The sequence below is a fragment of the Biomphalaria glabrata genome, chromosome 7 (genome assembly GCF_947242115.1).
Source record: "Biomphalaria glabrata chromosome 7, xgBioGlab47.1, whole genome shotgun sequence".
NCBI lineage: Eukaryota > Metazoa > Mollusca > Gastropoda > Planorbidae > Biomphalaria > Biomphalaria glabrata.
The window spans coordinates 22,551,389-22,568,763 of record NC_074717.1 but is presented as its reverse complement, the minus strand read 5'-3'; the positions used below and the strand labels follow the sequence as shown (position 1 = coordinate 22,568,763).

The 17,375-nt window shown below is 38.6% G+C and overlaps 1 protein-coding gene across 1 annotated transcript in view; it reads right to left on the bottom strand.

Moving 5' to 3' along the window:
- The window catches only part of LOC106054161 (uncharacterized), a 162,545-nt gene that overhangs the window by 13,826 nt on the left and 131,344 nt on the right, over positions 1-17,375 (bottom strand). The window contains exon 3 of the mRNA XM_056036285.1: positions 9,804-10,030. Within this exon, the coding sequence (XP_055892260.1) occupies positions 9,804-10,030 (227 nt within the window). The remainder of the gene's footprint in view (positions 1-9,803; positions 10,031-17,375) is intronic.

Sequence of the window (17,375 nt, the reverse complement as noted above, 5' to 3'; positions counted from 1 at the left end):
TCTACAAAAGACACTATTCCATGATCATGTGTTTGTAAAAATATAATGGTGTTATCTTTCTTGAAGAACTATAAACCAAATACTAAGCATTGGTCAGACACTATTCCATGATAAATTTTGACATCTTTCTATCTTCTACATTTTTGTTCTAAACCTGTTCCCCAATTTGTTTTCGCCTTTCATAGTAACAGAACAAACATTTCAATTTTAACTGTATATATGTCAGTTGCTCTGCTGTTAAGTTTTCTTGCTAAATCTTTAATGTTATTTGTTTTATATATTTCTTTAGATTTCATCATTATGTTGTAATGATTACATTAACATTGTTTTTACATAATACAAAGATAACAAAACAATGTGATAAAGACTTCCGAGGACGCTGTCGTCTTAAATGAGTATCTACTTAATTGGTTCGGATACAAAAGTTTTAGAATCACAACTTTTGTGACAGTTTAGTTGCTCAATAAAAGTGTTTTGATGTTAATTAGGATTTCAGACCTCATATTTTAAATAAAGAATAAAAAAGAAACAAATTAAGCTTTAAAAAAACTGAATAACTAGCAGCTGTGTCGAAATTTTAATCCGTGAACATCAGGACTTAAGTGTCATCCGTAAGTTCTCACGTGGGCCCCAACTAGTCAAGAGTCATGGGCCCAAGTGCAATGAACCCCTTTGCGCCATTGTATCTACTCCACAGGCTGTGAGCCCCTAATGGTCGTGGGCCCGGGTTCATTGAACCCCTTCGCGCCATGGATGCTACGCCTTTGATGAAGGTTAGGCTTTAATTATGCCAACTATTCTTTTTTTTGGGGGGGCAGGGTATGAAAGAAACAGCAGGACATGTGACAGGCGACCTCGTGCTGACATCTTAGTGGCTAAAGTGTAAATAAAATCATTTTAGTGTTTAATGATTGGAGTTAGGGATTGTTTCGCTTAATAAATTGGGCCCACACAGGTTTTTTGTAGATGCCCCTAAACTTTTTCGAAAGCTTTAATAAAAAACCCACCTATTAATATTAACACTTATATCTAGAAGCAGGACGACCCTAACTATTCCGGTTCCTTATGTGAAACGGATTGCGCGGGTCCCAGTCTGGGTAGGAATAAGGATAATAAGTGAAAATTAAGATTTTGTATAAGACAATACAATTGTCTTTGCATTACATTTTATTCGATGAAAGTTGACAATTCCTTGGACCCCCCGCCCCTTTTTTTTAATCGCGCCTAGGATCGGCGCTTTCCATAATGAATGACACTCCAAAGTGACAATTTTGTCTAATTTTCAGGAGAGTTTTAGGAGTTTTTAGGAGATTTTAATACTTCAGGAAATTTCCACGAGCTCCTGAAATCGAGAGAACCCTGTTATAAGTTATAATGATTTAATTTAATAATTTACACCTCGAAAAAGTGTGGGGTCTATGATAGTGCGGGCCCACTGCGTCCACATAGGTTGCAGTGGCCTAAGGCCGGCCTTGTCTAGAAGCAAACCATATTTTAGAAAAAAACAACAACAGAGTACTTATAAATTTAGTCCCATTTTCCTTCTTTGAAAACATATTTTTATGCATATTTTATTTTGTGTAGGTTAAGGCCATGGATTGACGCACTGTTTGAGCTGCACAAATATATTACGAACACACTTCAAGCGGACACACTTATTAAAAACCAGGATAATGTTGCCAAACTCATTGTCAGTTAAAATGCAAGGAAAAAAAAATCATGACCCGTAGAAATTCGGATATTTAAAAAATCTATACAGTGGAGGCTTCTCTCTTGTTGAGTCCCCTGGGCATTAGCTCCGCCTGCATTCCCTTAAATCCGCCCCTGGGCGCACATTAAGTACTTTGTTTTTTTTTCTTTCATTGACATCTAAACTGTAGGCTTTCTGTCTGTCTGACAGGTCGAACTTCAATAGAAACGTTTGAGTTCATGTCTGTCAGGGTTGGGCTGGACACTGCAATGACAACACTGACTGAAGGAATACATGACAATAAGAAATGGGTTGTCTTATATAGGGGGGGGGGATGTACCCAACCTAAATGTTTCCACCTCAACGTGGCAACAGGGTGGAATCGGTCATTAGTGGATGATAGTTCAATAGGGACAGGCCTAAGGACCAAGGTCATTACACAGGTGGGGATGAAAGAGAGTCCCAACAACCTTGTCAGTATACAAACAATGTTTCTCGGGAAGGGGCGTTTTTCTTTTCTTTTTTTTTTGGCGGACACCTCAACGGCTGATTTGGTACAGAGAAAGAATATGTGGGAGTTTCTACGGTATCCTCGACCATCGCCTGGACACGAAGTCGAGCATCTTGAGATAAGGACTATCTCTCTGTAATAGTGATGTAACAAATTACATTGGTTTGGACAAAACAGAATTATTGAAGGGAGCTTCCATAGGTCTAGAGTTCCAAGTTCCAAGATGTAGCTCAAAGAACAATTAAAAACAAGCAAATATTGAACAAAAAAATCCTTTTTTAAAAAATAAACACAGCTTTTGTAAGGCTCAGCTCTTACAACTATTTCTCTTAATATTGTAGAAATTATTTCCCTTATTCGGCATTTAAAAAATAATTAATGACCAATTATTAATTGACTAGTTGGTTAATTTTTTAATATTCATTTTTTTCTTAGGTACAATAAATAAATAAGTTTCAGTTTGATTCGAGAATGGGTGGTAGAGAAATAGCGTGTTCAATTACCTAAATGGGACAAAACCCTACATATTTAGCTATATCTGTGAATACTGAAGGATTAATTTCCCTCGTTGATCTCAAACAAAATAATTAATCCCCTGTAATAAATTGACTAATTGGTTAATTTTTTTGTTTGATTCGTGTCTTAGTCTAAGTCGATGAATAATTGTGCAAAGTTTCAACTTAATCCAAGAATGGGTGTCGGAGAAATAACGTATGCACACTTTTAAACCAGACAGAGTGAGTTGATATAAGCTTTGTAAAATAGATGGACATAAGTTAACGTCATGACAGTCGATAACTAAAGAAAGCATAGTCATTGACGACGGGTGAAGTTTTGAAATGAAGTAGACCTAATGCAAAAAGAAATAACATTACGATTGAATGTTTTCAATTTTGTAACAAAAATCAATCTATCTATTAGAAAGTAGGTTTATAACAATCCCAGACAAACTGAATATCCTTACAATATAAAACTGTGGCTCATTTTGAGGCGAGATATTTATGGAAATGCCAAACGATAGTGCATATAAAACAAGGGGAGATAAACCGATTCCCATTCGTTTCATCCCGGGCAACGAATGAGAGTAGCTGCCCCGCCTCTAACACTCGCCACCAAACCTAAGCGATTAGTTTGTCTGGTAAACCGAACCCAAGGACAAATAGAAAGATTTAATTTAACCCGCAGACTTGACCCGGAAACAAATCTTAGGGAATTGGAAGTAGCGGGTTAAGCCGCGAGCCAGACTGGACAGCAGTGGACTTTGAGATGTAAATTTGCCCTACTCTTTCTTTCTGTGTTTTGGTTTCTCCTTAACCATGCTTGATGCCAAGCACCCATGGTGTATCAATATCAATGTAGCAGATTTCCCAACTTTCTCAAATTGTGACAATTATAGTTTGTCACTTCCCTTAAATGTTTACATCCAGATGATTGTTCATCTACCTCCCCCCCCCCCCACTTTTGTGCTGCATTTTGTCAGGTGTGTGCCCCTCCCTCTCCAAAGTAAAGACAGTCCCCTCCTTTGTCCCCTAAAGGTTGTAATGGTCATCTGACTCTCCCCCTTTCCCCTTCTTTCAGTTGGTACTGCAATTCCCTCTTCTTCCTCCTCACACTCTACTTCCTGTTTCTGTTCGATTGGTTTGGGCAATTTTACCCGAGTCATCTGCCCATCTGTACCGCGTGTGTTGTGGGCTTCACAGACTTGGGCAATCCAATATGCATTGATTCCCTACACCCCCCCCCCCTTGTCTTTCATTCTCTCTCTCTCTTTTTTTTCTCATCTGAACACCTTCCCATGAAGCCGCCGATGCCAACAGTCAGCGGATTAATGAGATTACGAACAGAATCCAATATCACAGTGAGCTGTCCGTCTTGGTGCTGCAATGATTTGGGGCGTTTCTATCAGCTTTGTGTACCATCTTACCATTTATCTCTTATGGTAGACAGCATATCTTATCTTATAGAATACAGACGTTACTTCATAAAGAAGATGATTACGTCCTACGCGTCATGCATTCAGTCATGCATATTTACCAATGACCTAAATTCAGCTAAGTCACTGGTTTTCCTGGCTAGCTCAGGCAACCCATTCCATGCTCTAATAGCACTATGGAAGAAGGAGCATTTGTACAAATTCGTCCTAGCCTATGGAACGAGGAATGTGCCTTTATCTTTGTGTCTTTTATTAGATTTGTATTTGAAGATTATGGTTCAGTGTTTTATGTATTATTGCTACTTTACTTTTGAGCCTTCTGTCCTGAAGGCTTTCTAAATTTAGTGATTTTACTAAAGGCGTTACTCTAGTCAAATGTGAATATTCGTTTGTTATGAATCTCACTGCTCTATTTTGTGTCTGTTCCAGTTTCTTAATGTTTTCTTGAGTTGAGGGGTCCCAAACAGAAGGTGCATATTCTATTATTGGCCTAACCAAGGTTAAATAACATTTTAATTTTATGTTCTTATTTGATTTATAGAAATTCTTTTAATAAACCCTAATGCTTTTTAATTTTTTTATACTTTCATCAATATGGGGATTCCATGACAGTTTTTCATTTATTATAACACCTAGGTATTTTGCGTTTTTAGTCTTTTACTGGTTTACCATGAATAAGATAAGTGGAATTAATTTGTTTTAGTTTTTTTGCTACTCTTAATAACTGATATTTTTCTGGGTGGAAAGACATGCTCCAATGTGTTTCCAATGTCTGTAATTCATCTAATTCTCTTTGTAAAATAAATGACGTGAATAGATTGACTGTACATACAAATCAAACTGATGCAAAACTATTGAGGCATGAGTCAAATACAATACAAAGACGACAAAATGTTTTGTGTGTAATCAGCAAATACTGACATACAGGCTTAAAAAACAACAACACATGCACGCGCAGATAGATCTATATCTACTCTAATCACACACACACAACGAATTAAATTCCCTGGACAGCAATCTCATTGACAAAGTGTGGTCTAAATTTAGAATTCCATGCAAATTTTCTTGACTTCCACTCGCGCCCCTCTCCCAATCTTCTGTCCCTCCTTTCTTCCCCCCTCACCCTTCACATTTTCATTCGGACCCAAACTAACTGGACCAGATAACAGGGACCTGCCAAACTAACTGGACCAGATAACAGGGACCTGCCAAACAACCCCAGTTGATTGTAACAGCAGGATAATGATTTGTTTGATACATTGCAAACTAATCAAGAGAAAGGGAGTTAAAACACACACACACACAAAGACAAAGAATAAATACAATTATTGAACGGCTGGCGTCAAATCAATAAATGTTATAAATTAATACATGATAGAGAAATACCCCAGCAGCGATGTAACACGTCAAATGGAATACACGGGAAACAAAAAAGGACGAGACCATTGTAACGATGGTAATGTGTCTTTAGTACAATGATTAGTTATTATTATGTGCAGAAGATTGAATCGATTAATAAAGCACCGCAGGTACTCCAGCCTATACACTTTTTAACACATAACCAAATAATATACTGGATATTCTTTTCTAAATCCACAGTACTGAAGAAGAATGACATGAAAGATGCCTTTCCAAAACGCTAAAAAATGATTGATGTCAATTCGCACCAATTAAAGCACAGTTACATCAAATCTGCCCTGCCCAGCGTAACTGTCGGCAGTTGTGGGCAAGTATATAAAATACTGTATTGCCTCCAGCCTTCGCAAAGTTTGAAAGTGATCATTGGTAAGGGGGACGAACGTATGCCAAAAACAGTCAGTGTGCTAAATGGTGGGTGGTAGACGTAACAGAGGTGCCCCATGGAAGCGCTTTAAAGATCAGATTAGGCGCCAGATTGCCTTAGCTGTCATAGAAGAGAGCACCTGATTACATGCAGCCCCAGAACGAGACAGCTGTAGGTCACCTACAAAGGCCGCAGGATACACATTTAGGACCAAACGAAAATCCGCGGCCGAGGACAGACTTAAACGGCGAAAAGAAAATCTTAATCGACCTCCGGCGGACGATGGTTATGCTTGCCTTGGATGTGGCAAAATATGTAGGTCACAGCTGGGATTGCGTAGCCAGGGGAAATACTGTATCCTCATTAATCTTCTGACTCGAAGAAAAGCCTTATTATTATTATTATTACTTTAAATCTGGACAAAGTGGCCGGCTCCTCTCCGATAAGGTTAGAGCAGAAAGATTTTAAAACTCTTATCCCACTTTCAATCACTTGTCGTCACCGAGAGGGACATAAAAGCTTAATTCATAAAGCGCTGATCTCGTCTGTGTGTTTGTGTGTGTGTGTGTGTGTGTCTGTGTATTACATGTGTGAGTGTTGCTCGTGTTTGCATCTATATTGTTATTGTTATAGAAGTTATGTTGAGGTGGACTATTTCAGTCAAACTGAATATCTATTTGTTTGGAATAATAAAATTATCTTGTCTTATCTTATCTTATCAATATGAAAGTTGCACAGCTAACTGCTGTATTGACTATTGATACGTGACACCTATAACAGCTTTTTGTTTTCTAATTGAATTAGTTGTAAGGAGTAAGTGCAAAGAGAAGAAACACAAAAGTTCAGACTTTCCCAAATAAATATTTTAAAAAGATCTTGACCATACAGTGATATGACTTAGTACAAAACTGTGGGGAAATAGGTGGGCAGAGAAATAGAGAGATGTAGATCTTAGGAAAACAATGTAGATATGGATTGATCACTCTTTAAAACAAGCAAAATATAAAAATGCTTTTTAAAAAAGCTTATGTAAGAGGAAGAACTACACACTTACAGCTATATATCTCAATAATGTAGAATGTTTTCCATTTTTCGATATCAAACGAAATATTTAATTACCAATAATTAATTGACTAATTGGTTGATTTTTTAATTGATTAAATGATTGAGAATGAGTGTGTGAGAAATAACGTGTACAATTGTCTGATGGGACCAAACCCAAAATACTGAAGGATTCATTTTCATTGTAGTTATCAAACTAAATTATTAAATACCAGTAATTAATTGACTAAACGGTGAAAACAAAAACAGAACTGGATACTTTGAATATCCTCACACAACTTAGACATTCATTGGCTTAGTTTTTGTTTGCAACTGAACGTGTCCAAACAGCTTCTCTTGTCCTTACAATCTACTCCGCCATGGCACCATGAGATGAACCATTGTCACGGAACGGAAGCGTGCAAGGCCATTTCGAATCACAAATTATTATTCTTTCATTGGTTGAATTTCGCATCACACTGTCATGGCGGTATGTTAATGACTGAAGTTCCAGACCATAAAAGGAGTGGTTGAGAAATTGCACGCGCGCGAAAGGAGATTGGTTGATTCCAAAAGCCGAAAGGAGATTGGTTGATTCCAAAAGGCGAAAGAAGATTGGTTGATTCCAAAAGGCGAAAGGAGATTGGTTGATTCCAAAAGGCGAAAGGAGATTGGTTGATTCCAAAAGGCGAAAGGAGATTGGTTGATTCCAAAAGGCGAAAGGAGATTGGTTGATTCCAAAAGGCGAAAGGACAGAGATGGTAAAAGTTATTTAAAGAGATGTATCGGAAGTTTTGGGGACTGGAACGAAGTGTTTTGAAATCGAATTGTATTGTACATTTACGGAATGTCTAAATTATTAAAGTGATTCCTAGGTCCATAATAAAGTCTTTGTTTTCGTTATTGAATATTAGTTTTGAATGTATACCGTACATTTGTATCTTCAGCATCACGATATTGTTTGAGTGTTCAGTAATTGATTAAAGGCAATGAACTATACAAAATTGAACATTAGAAACGCATTGTCTGACCAACACAATCTCATCGTAGTCATCATAACATCAAGTAAACACATTGTGACATCAAACACTAAACATATCGTCTCAACCATAGTAGTTGTACAACTGAGTGCAGCCATAGCAACCCCCCCCCCCAGTCACCCCTTCTCTCACAACAAATATAGAAAGACAAAAGACTTAACTCTCTGTAACTCATTTGATAGTGAGACAAATTGAGGGGATATTCAGGACTAGGCAACTCCAAGGATCGACTTTGTGAATCCAACCTTTCGGCTGATTCTAATCTACTACTTATTAATAGTGACACTGGTGTGATAAGTAGGAAAGGGAGATAACATCTTCATTACACCGAAACACGTAATGGCAGCCTTTGTAAAAACAAGGAAACTTGATCTTCGTTCAGGTAGTGAAACAAAACAAAACATGAATGGAAAAGGACCTAGCCTAACCGAATCCTGAAATCTAGAATTCGGCCAGCCGGAAATGGAGGATCACTGCATGACTATTTAACTAGGCTAGTTTGCAGAATGTAATTAGCACCAATAACAATGACAAGACACCGATAGTGACTTCAAAATCTGCAACAGTTCCATAAGTTGTACCAAAAGATTCTTCACATTAACAAGATACTTCAGATACTGTCAATGGCAATCAAGGACTGTCATGAACGTCAACACTGGCCATGATGACGACAACACTGTCCAGGTAACACTGTAAAGTCTATTGATGCTCTGGATTTTTATATTATTCACACCGCTTCTGGTGTTTATTAAAGTGTCAATTGTGTGATGACTGAGTGGGTCATTTTTACTTGATTGAATGCTGTGTAGGTTTACTACAATAGTCTACAACAACGAACATCTAGATTCACAAATCAACATACTGATATCACATTCATTAGGCATAAAATAACAGTTCACTTGCAGTTCTAGCCATCAATGATCACACATTATGTTTCATATCAATCAATTCAGAAATCCAATAGAATATATAAATTACATGACTAATAATGCTTATCACAATTCATATTACATATCTAATCACTTCTATGTCCAAGGTACCTACTGATTTCTGATCATGTGGTCAACTCTCAGAATAAACTTTTTACCCACAATCCAACTGTGGACGCTTGTTTGCCACGTGAAACACAATAAACACATTTAAAGAGTGTACTCCGTGCTTCCCGACTAGACTATGTCACAATAACTATAAAACATTGATGTGCCAAACATCAATACCACCAGAGTATACCCAGCTTTAAATCGGGTAACGCCAGCACTGTATCTTGTTACAGTAGAGAATCTTTGGTATGAGTTGTGGAACAGTTAATGTTATTGAAGTCACTATCTGTGTCTTGTCATTGTTGATAAACAACATCATAAAAGGTGCTTATTACACTAATATTTTGTTTTTAATTACTATGATTTGCTATCTTGACATTTAACTTTGATTACTTATTATTCATGTCAATATCATTGTGTAAATATCATAGTATTAAATCCATTATTTTATTTTAAATCATCCTTCACATACTTTATTACTTTGTGTACGAATCTGTGCTCATGGTTTGTCTGTTAGGCTGATTTATATAATTCTAACACAAAAGGAAATTTTGTTTTCTAAAATAAACAAACAGATATTGTAATTAAAAGTCTACTTGAATTACATTATATTGATTACATCTAAGAACACATTACTTAAGTCCTGACAACTACGAAGAAACTACACTACTATCTATCGTCTCGAAGGAAATTAACTACCATCTATGCATCTCCATGAAGGCACTACACTTTGCTATTTAAAAGGCTTATCAATGCACTACTTACCAGAGGCTTGCCCACCGGTGGGTCAATCTGACCATCGAAAAGCTGCAGCACAACGTCACAGTCAAAGATCTCCACATTCTCCACCTTCACCATCCAGACGTAGCGCCCTGGGGCGGACAGCGTCACCTCACACATGTCCTCAGGCACCAGGTGGCCAGGTGCCCCTTCCAGCACAGCGGCGGGCAGGCGCCGGTAGACGCTGTTACAGACGGGCTTCCTCATCAACACTGTATAGGTATTGAGGGAGAGGGGGAGGGGAAAATGTAGGTGGAGGGGTGGGGGAGAGAAAATAAAGTTTAAGTCTATGAAGTTATAGAGAACAAGATTAGAGCAAAATTTGTAAGTATAGTAAAACAAATATTAACACACATTTATAGACTCAATGATTTAGTCTCATATTTGCTTTTCCATAAATTCATATTATAACCAGACCAATATCATATTTCTTGGGGAAGAAATGGTTTAGACATAATTTACCAGAAATTCTTAAATATCTTGGTTTTTAAGACAATATTCCCATGACTTCAGTTTGATCATCTCTGACACTTGAAACTACAACCTGTGTGTTGTTGGCGGTCGTTGACGTATAGCACCGGACTTCTGGTAGACATCTAAACCGCTGTTGGCGTATAGCACCGGACTTCTGGTAGACATCTAAACCGCTGTTGACGTATAGCACCAGACTTCTGGTAGACATCTAAACCGCTGTTGGCGTATAGCACCGGACTTCTGGTAGACAACTAAACCGCTGTTGGCGTATAGCACCGGACTTCTGGTAGACAACTAAACCGCTGTTGGCGTATAGCACCGGACTTCTGGTAGACAACTAAACCGCTGTTGGCGTATAGCACCGGACTTCTGGTAGACAACTAAACCGCTGTTGGCGTATAGCACCGGACTTCTGGTAGACAACTAAACCGCTGTTGGCGTATAGCACCGGACTTCTGGTAGACAACTAAACCGCTGTTGGCGTATAGCACCGGACTTCTGGTAGACAACTAAACCGCTGTTGGCGTATAGCACCGGACTTCTGGTAGACAACTAAACCGCTGTTGGCGTATAGCACCGGACTTCTGGTAGACAACTAAACCGCTGTTGGCGTATAGCACCGGACTTCTGGTAGACAACTAAACCGCTGTTGACGTATAGCACCGGACTTCTGGTAGACAACTAAACCGCTGTTGACGTATAGCACCGGACTTCTGGTAGACAACTAAACCGCTGTTGACGTATAGCACCGGACTTCTGGTAGACAACTAAACCGCTGTTGACGTATTATATCTTAACTTGAAATCACTTGAAAAAACTTCTTGTGAACACTACGATCTAGAACTTTATATCACAATAGAAACAAATTCAACTTGAGATTTAGTGCAATACATAAAGTATAGACTTTAGTCATGATATCAAATGGTATTCTAAACAAAATCTAACTCACTACACTAACACGTCATTTTAGTCGGGTGTTCTGTGTCGTCTGACGTCAATGTCACTTCTCTGGCATCAGTCACAACCAATCGCTAACATCTTCCCACCGACACCATAGAAAAACACACACATACACTCCATAACAGTGTGTGGGACATAAGTACATCAAATAGAAAAGATCACCTGGGCGTTCATCTTTTTTTTTTCTCTTCTACATTTTGACTATAGTGTTCAAATACTTCTTTTGCCTACGGTATTGTAGTATCTTTTGATATGTTTTCCCATGTCTATCTATTTGGAAAAAAAAAACGTAACAATATTTGGTCTACATCTTTGTAGTTCTCCTTCCATTTGCCCCTCTTTATATTGGAGATTTTCTTATATGGCTGAAAAGCTATAAATAGCTATTCTTTTGATGTATTCGGTGTACAAAGTAAAGGAGGTGTTGATAAACTAGGTTAGTATTCAATGTATTTCATTATTTTGTGTGCACTTTTTAGCCCTGCAGACTCAAAGTTTTCTTATCTCTTCCGTTTGGAGCAGAAACTAATGTCAATGTGGATACGGAGCTAGACGTTCCCTCAATGACATATTTTTTCCCGGAGAGCTCCTGCCTAGTAAAAAAACCTTTTAGTCCTTTAGATCACGCCAACTAAGATGTGAGAGGGAACACGAGTTAACTAAGATGTGAGAGGGAAGACGAGTGAACTAGGATGTGAGGGGAACCTGAGTTAACTAGGATGTGAGGGGAACATGAGTTAACTAGGATGTGAGGGAATACTGAGTTAACTAGGATGTGAAGGAAACACGAGTTAACTAAGATGTGAAGGAAACACGAGTTAACTAGGATGTGAGGGGAACACGCGTTAACTAGGATGTGAGGGGAACATGAGTTTACTAGGATGTGAGGGAACATGAGTTAACTGGGATGTGAGGGGAACACGAGTTAACTAAGATGTGAAGGAAACACGAGTTAACTAGGATGTGAGGGGAACACGCGTTAACTAGGATGTGAGGGGAACATGAGTTTACTAGGATGTGAGGGAACATGAGTTAACTGGGATGTGAGGGGAACATGAGTTAACTGGGATGTATGGGATAAGTTAACTAGGATGTGAGGTGAACATGAGTTAACTAGGATGTGAGGGGAACACGCGTTAACTAGGATGTGAGGGGAACACGAGTTAACTAGGATGTGAGGAGAACACGAGTTAACTAGGATGTGAGGGGAACACGAGTTAACTAGGATGTGAGGGGAACATGAGTTAACTAAGATGTGAGGAGAACATGAGTTAACTAGGATGTGAGGAGAACATGAGTTAACTAGGATGTGAGGAGAACATGAGTTAACTAGGATGTGAGGGGAACACGAGTTAACTAAGATGTGAGGAGAACATGAGTTAACTAGGATGTGAGGGGAACATGAGTTAACTAAGAAGTGAGGAGAACATGAGTTAACTAGGATGTGAGGAGAACATGAGTTAACTAGGATGTGAGGAGAACATGAGTTAACTAGGATGTGAGGGGAACACGAGTTAACTAAGATGTGAGGAGAACATAAGTTAACTAGGATGTGAGGAGAACATGAGTTAACTAGGATGTGAGGGGAACATGAGTTAACTAAGATGTGAGGGTAACACGAAATAACTAGGATGTGAGGTGAACATGAGTTAACTAGGATGTGAGGGGAACACGAGTTAACTAGGATGTGAGGGTAACACGAGTTAACTAGGATGTGAGGGGAACACGAGTTAACTAGGATGTGAGGAGAACACGAGTTAACTAGGATGTAAGGGAAACATGAGTTAACTAGGATGTGAGGGGAACACGAGTTAACTAAGATGTGAGGAGAACACGAGTTAACTAAGATGTGAGGGGAACATGAGTTAACTAGGATGTAAGGGAAACATGAGTTAACTAAGATGTGAGGGGAACACGAGTTAACTAAGATGTAAGGGGAACACGAGTTAACTAGGATGTGAGGAGAACACGAGTTAACTAAGATGTAAGGGGAACACGAGTTAACTAGGATGTGAGGGGAACACGAGTTAACTAAGATGTAAGGGGAACACGAGTTAACTAGGATGTAAGGGGAACACGAGTTAACTAGGATGTAAGGGAAACATGAGTTAACTAGAATGTGAGGGGAACACGAGTTAACTAAGATGTAAGGGGAACACGAGTTAACTAGGATGTGAGGAGAACACGAGTTAACTAGGATATGAGGGTAACATGAGTTAACTAGGATGTGAGGGGAACATGAGTTAACTAGGATGTGAGGGTAACACGAGTTAACTAAGATGTGAGGGGAACACGAGTTAACTAGGATATGAGGGTAACATGAGTTAACTAGGATGTAAGGGAAACATGAGTTAACTAGGATATGAGGGGAACATGAGTTAACTAGGATGTAAGGGAAACATGAGTTAACTAAGATGTGAGGGGAACACGAGTTAACTAAGATGTAAGGGAAACATGAGTTAACTAGGATGTGAGGGGAACACGAGTTAACTAGGATATGAGGGTAACATGAGTTAACTAGGATGTAAGGGAAACATGAGTTAACTAGGATATGAGGGGAACATGAGTTAACTAGGATGTAAGGGAAACATGAGTTAACTAAGATGTGAGGGGAACACGAGTTAACTAGGATGTGAAAAGAACATGAGTTAACTAGGATGTGAAGGGAACATGAGTTAACTAGGATGTGAGGAGAACATGAGTTAACTAAGATGTGAGGAGAACACGAGTTAACTAAGATGTGAGGAGAACATGAGTTAACTAAGATGTGAAGGGAACATGAGTTAACTAGGATGTGAGGGAAACATGAGTTAACTAAGATGTGAGGAGAACATGAGTTAACTAAGATGTGAAGGGAACATGAGTTAACTAGGATGTGAGGAGAACATGAGTTAACTAAGATGTAAAGGGAACATGAGTTAACTAAAATGTGAAGGGAACATGAGTTAACTAAGATGTGAAGGGAACATGAGTTAACTAGTATGTGAAGGGAACATGAGTTAACTAAGATGTGAGGAGAACATGAGTTAACTAAGATGTGAAGGGAACATGAGTTAACTAAGATGTGAAGGGAACATGAGTTAACTAAGATGTGAGGAGAACATGAGTTAACTAAGATGTGAAGGGAACATTAGTTAACTAAGATGTGAAGGGAACATGAGTTAACTAAGATGTGAAGGGAACATGAGTTAACTAGGGTGTGAGGAGAACATGAGTTAACTAAGATGTGAAGGGAACATGAGTTAACTAAGATGTGAAGGGAACATGAGTTAACTAAGATGTGAAGGGAACATGAGTTAACTAAGATGTGAGGAGAACACGAGTTAACTAAGATGTGAGGAGAACACGAGTTAACTAAGATGTGAAGGGAACATGAGTTAACTAAGATGTGAAGGGAACATGAGTTAACTAAGATGTGAAGGGAACACGAGTTAACTAAGATGTGAGGAGAACACGAGTTAACTAAGATGTGAGGAGAACACGAGTTAACTAGGATGTGAGGGGAACATGAGTTAACTAGGATGTGAGGAGAACACGAGTTAACTAGGATGTGAGGAGAACATGAGTTAACTAAGATGTAAGGGGAACACGAGTTAACTAAGATGTGAGGAGAACACGAGTTAACTAAGATGTGAGGAGAACATGAGTTAACTAAGATGTGAGGAGAACACGAGTTAACTAGGATGTAAGGGGAACACGAGTTAACTAAGATGTGAGGAGAACACGAGTTAACTAAGATGTAAGGGGAACACGAGTTAACTAAGATGTGAGGAGAACACGAGTTAACTAAGATGTGAGGAGAACACGAGTTAACTAAGATGTGAAGGGAACATGAGTTAACTAAGATGTGAAGGGAACATGTGTTAACTAAGATGTGAAGGGAACATGAGTTAACTAAGATGTGAAGGGAACACGAGTTAACTAAGATGTGAGGAGAACACGAGTTAACTAAGATGTGAGGAGAACACGAGTTAACTAGGATGTGAGGGGAACATGAGTTAACTAGGATGTGAGGAGAACACGAGTTAACTAGGATGTGAGGAGAACATGAGTTAACTAAGATGTAAGGGGAACACGAGTTAACTAAGATGTGAGGAGAACACGAGTTAACTAAGATGTGAGGAGAACATGAGTTAACTAAGATGTGAGGAGAACATGAGTTAACTAAGATGTAAGGGGAACATGAGTTAACTAGGATGTGAAGGGAACATGAGTTAACTAAGATGTGAAGGGAACATGAGTTAACTAAGATGTGAAGGGAACATGAGTTAACTAAGATGTGAGGAGAACACGAGCTAACTAGGATGTGAAGGGAACATGAGTTAACTAAGATGTGAAGGGAACATGAGTTAACTAAGATGTGAAGGGAACATGAGTTAACTAAGATGTGAAGGGAACATGAGTTAACTAGGATCCCTTCATCTTATGTATCACGGACAGGTATCAACTGTACGCATCTTTTGTTTCAAAAGACATAGAGAAGGATTCATACACTTTCATAGGCATCTTTTAGATGTATGTGGACCGATCTATCTATCTATCTATCTATCTATCTATCTATCTATCTATCTATCTATCTATCCATCCTCCATCCATCCATTCTTCCATTTATCCATCTATCCATCCATTTATCCATACATCCATACATCCTTCTTATCTATTTTGTCTCTGTATAGCTCTTGGCTTGCGTAGTTATCCATCTAGTATCTATCTATATTTAAATCTCTTCATAAATATCAAACTGGATTGTCTCCCCTTGACTAGAGAGCTTGACCTTCCCTCCTACAATTCAGTTTGAGCACGTCCCGTCCCCCAGCCTCCTCCCAGACAAATGATATTTTCTTACAATCACCAGGCTTTAAGTCTAGCCTGGTCCTAGATTTATACACACCGTGACGTCAAAGATTCTCCTTTTAGTTTAAGGCTAGTTTTTTTTTTTTTTTTTTTTTGTTTCTAATGAAAACGAGACACAATTATGGAAATATTTTATATATATAGTTCGTCCATCGTCGTTCGATAATGACCACTTTTGTCATCCAGGGGGCTGAGGGCTTTGCACTTGGGTTTTGTACCTCCTCATATGGCTGGTGAAACCTATGTGAGCCTGGAATGTTCGGCTGATGTAGAAGATGGAGATGTAGAACAGCGTGTACAACATTTATGTCGAAATGTGTTACTGCAGCACGTGTTGATGTCAGTGTTAATAAAGAAGTAGACATTCCAGTGTTAATAGAGCAGTAGATATTGCTGTGTTAATTAATAGAGCAGTAGATATTGCTGTGTTAATTAATAGAGCAGTAGACATTGTGGTGTTAAAAGAGCAGTAGACATTGTGGTGTTAATAAAGCAGTAGACATTGTGGTGTTAATAGAGCACAGTAGACATTGTGGTGTTAATAGAGCAGTAGACATTGCGGTGTTAATAGAGCAGTAGACATTGTGTTGTTAATAGAGCACAGTAGACATTGCAGTGTTAATAGAGCACAGTAGACATTGCAGTGTTAATAGAGCAGTAGACATTGCAGTGTTAATAAAGCACAGTAGACATTGCAGTGTTAATAGAGCACAGTAGACATTGCAGTGTTAATAGAGCACAGTAGACATTGTAGTGTTAATAGAGCACAGTAGACATTGCAGTGTTAATAGAGCACAGTAGACATTGTAGTGTTAATAGAGCACAGTAGACATTGCAGTGTTAATAGAGCAGTAGACATTGCAGTGTTAATAGAGCACAGTAGACATTGCAGTGTTAATAGAGCACAGTAGACATTGCAGTGTTAATAGAGCACAGTAGACATTGTAGTGTTAATAGAGCACAGTAAACATTGCAGTGTTAATAGAGCACAGTAGACATTGTGGTCTTAATTAATAGAGCAGTAGACATTGCGGTGTTAATAGAGCAGTAGACATTGTGGTGTTAATAGAGCAGAGTAGACATTACAGTTTTGATAGAGAAGTAGACATTGCAGTGTTGATATAACACAGTAGACATTGTGGTGTTAATTAATAGAACAGTAAACATTGCAGTGTTAATAGAGTACAGTAGACATTGTGGTGTTAATAGAGCACAGTAGACATTGCAGTGTTAATAGAGCAGTAGACATTGCGGTGTTAATAGAGCAGT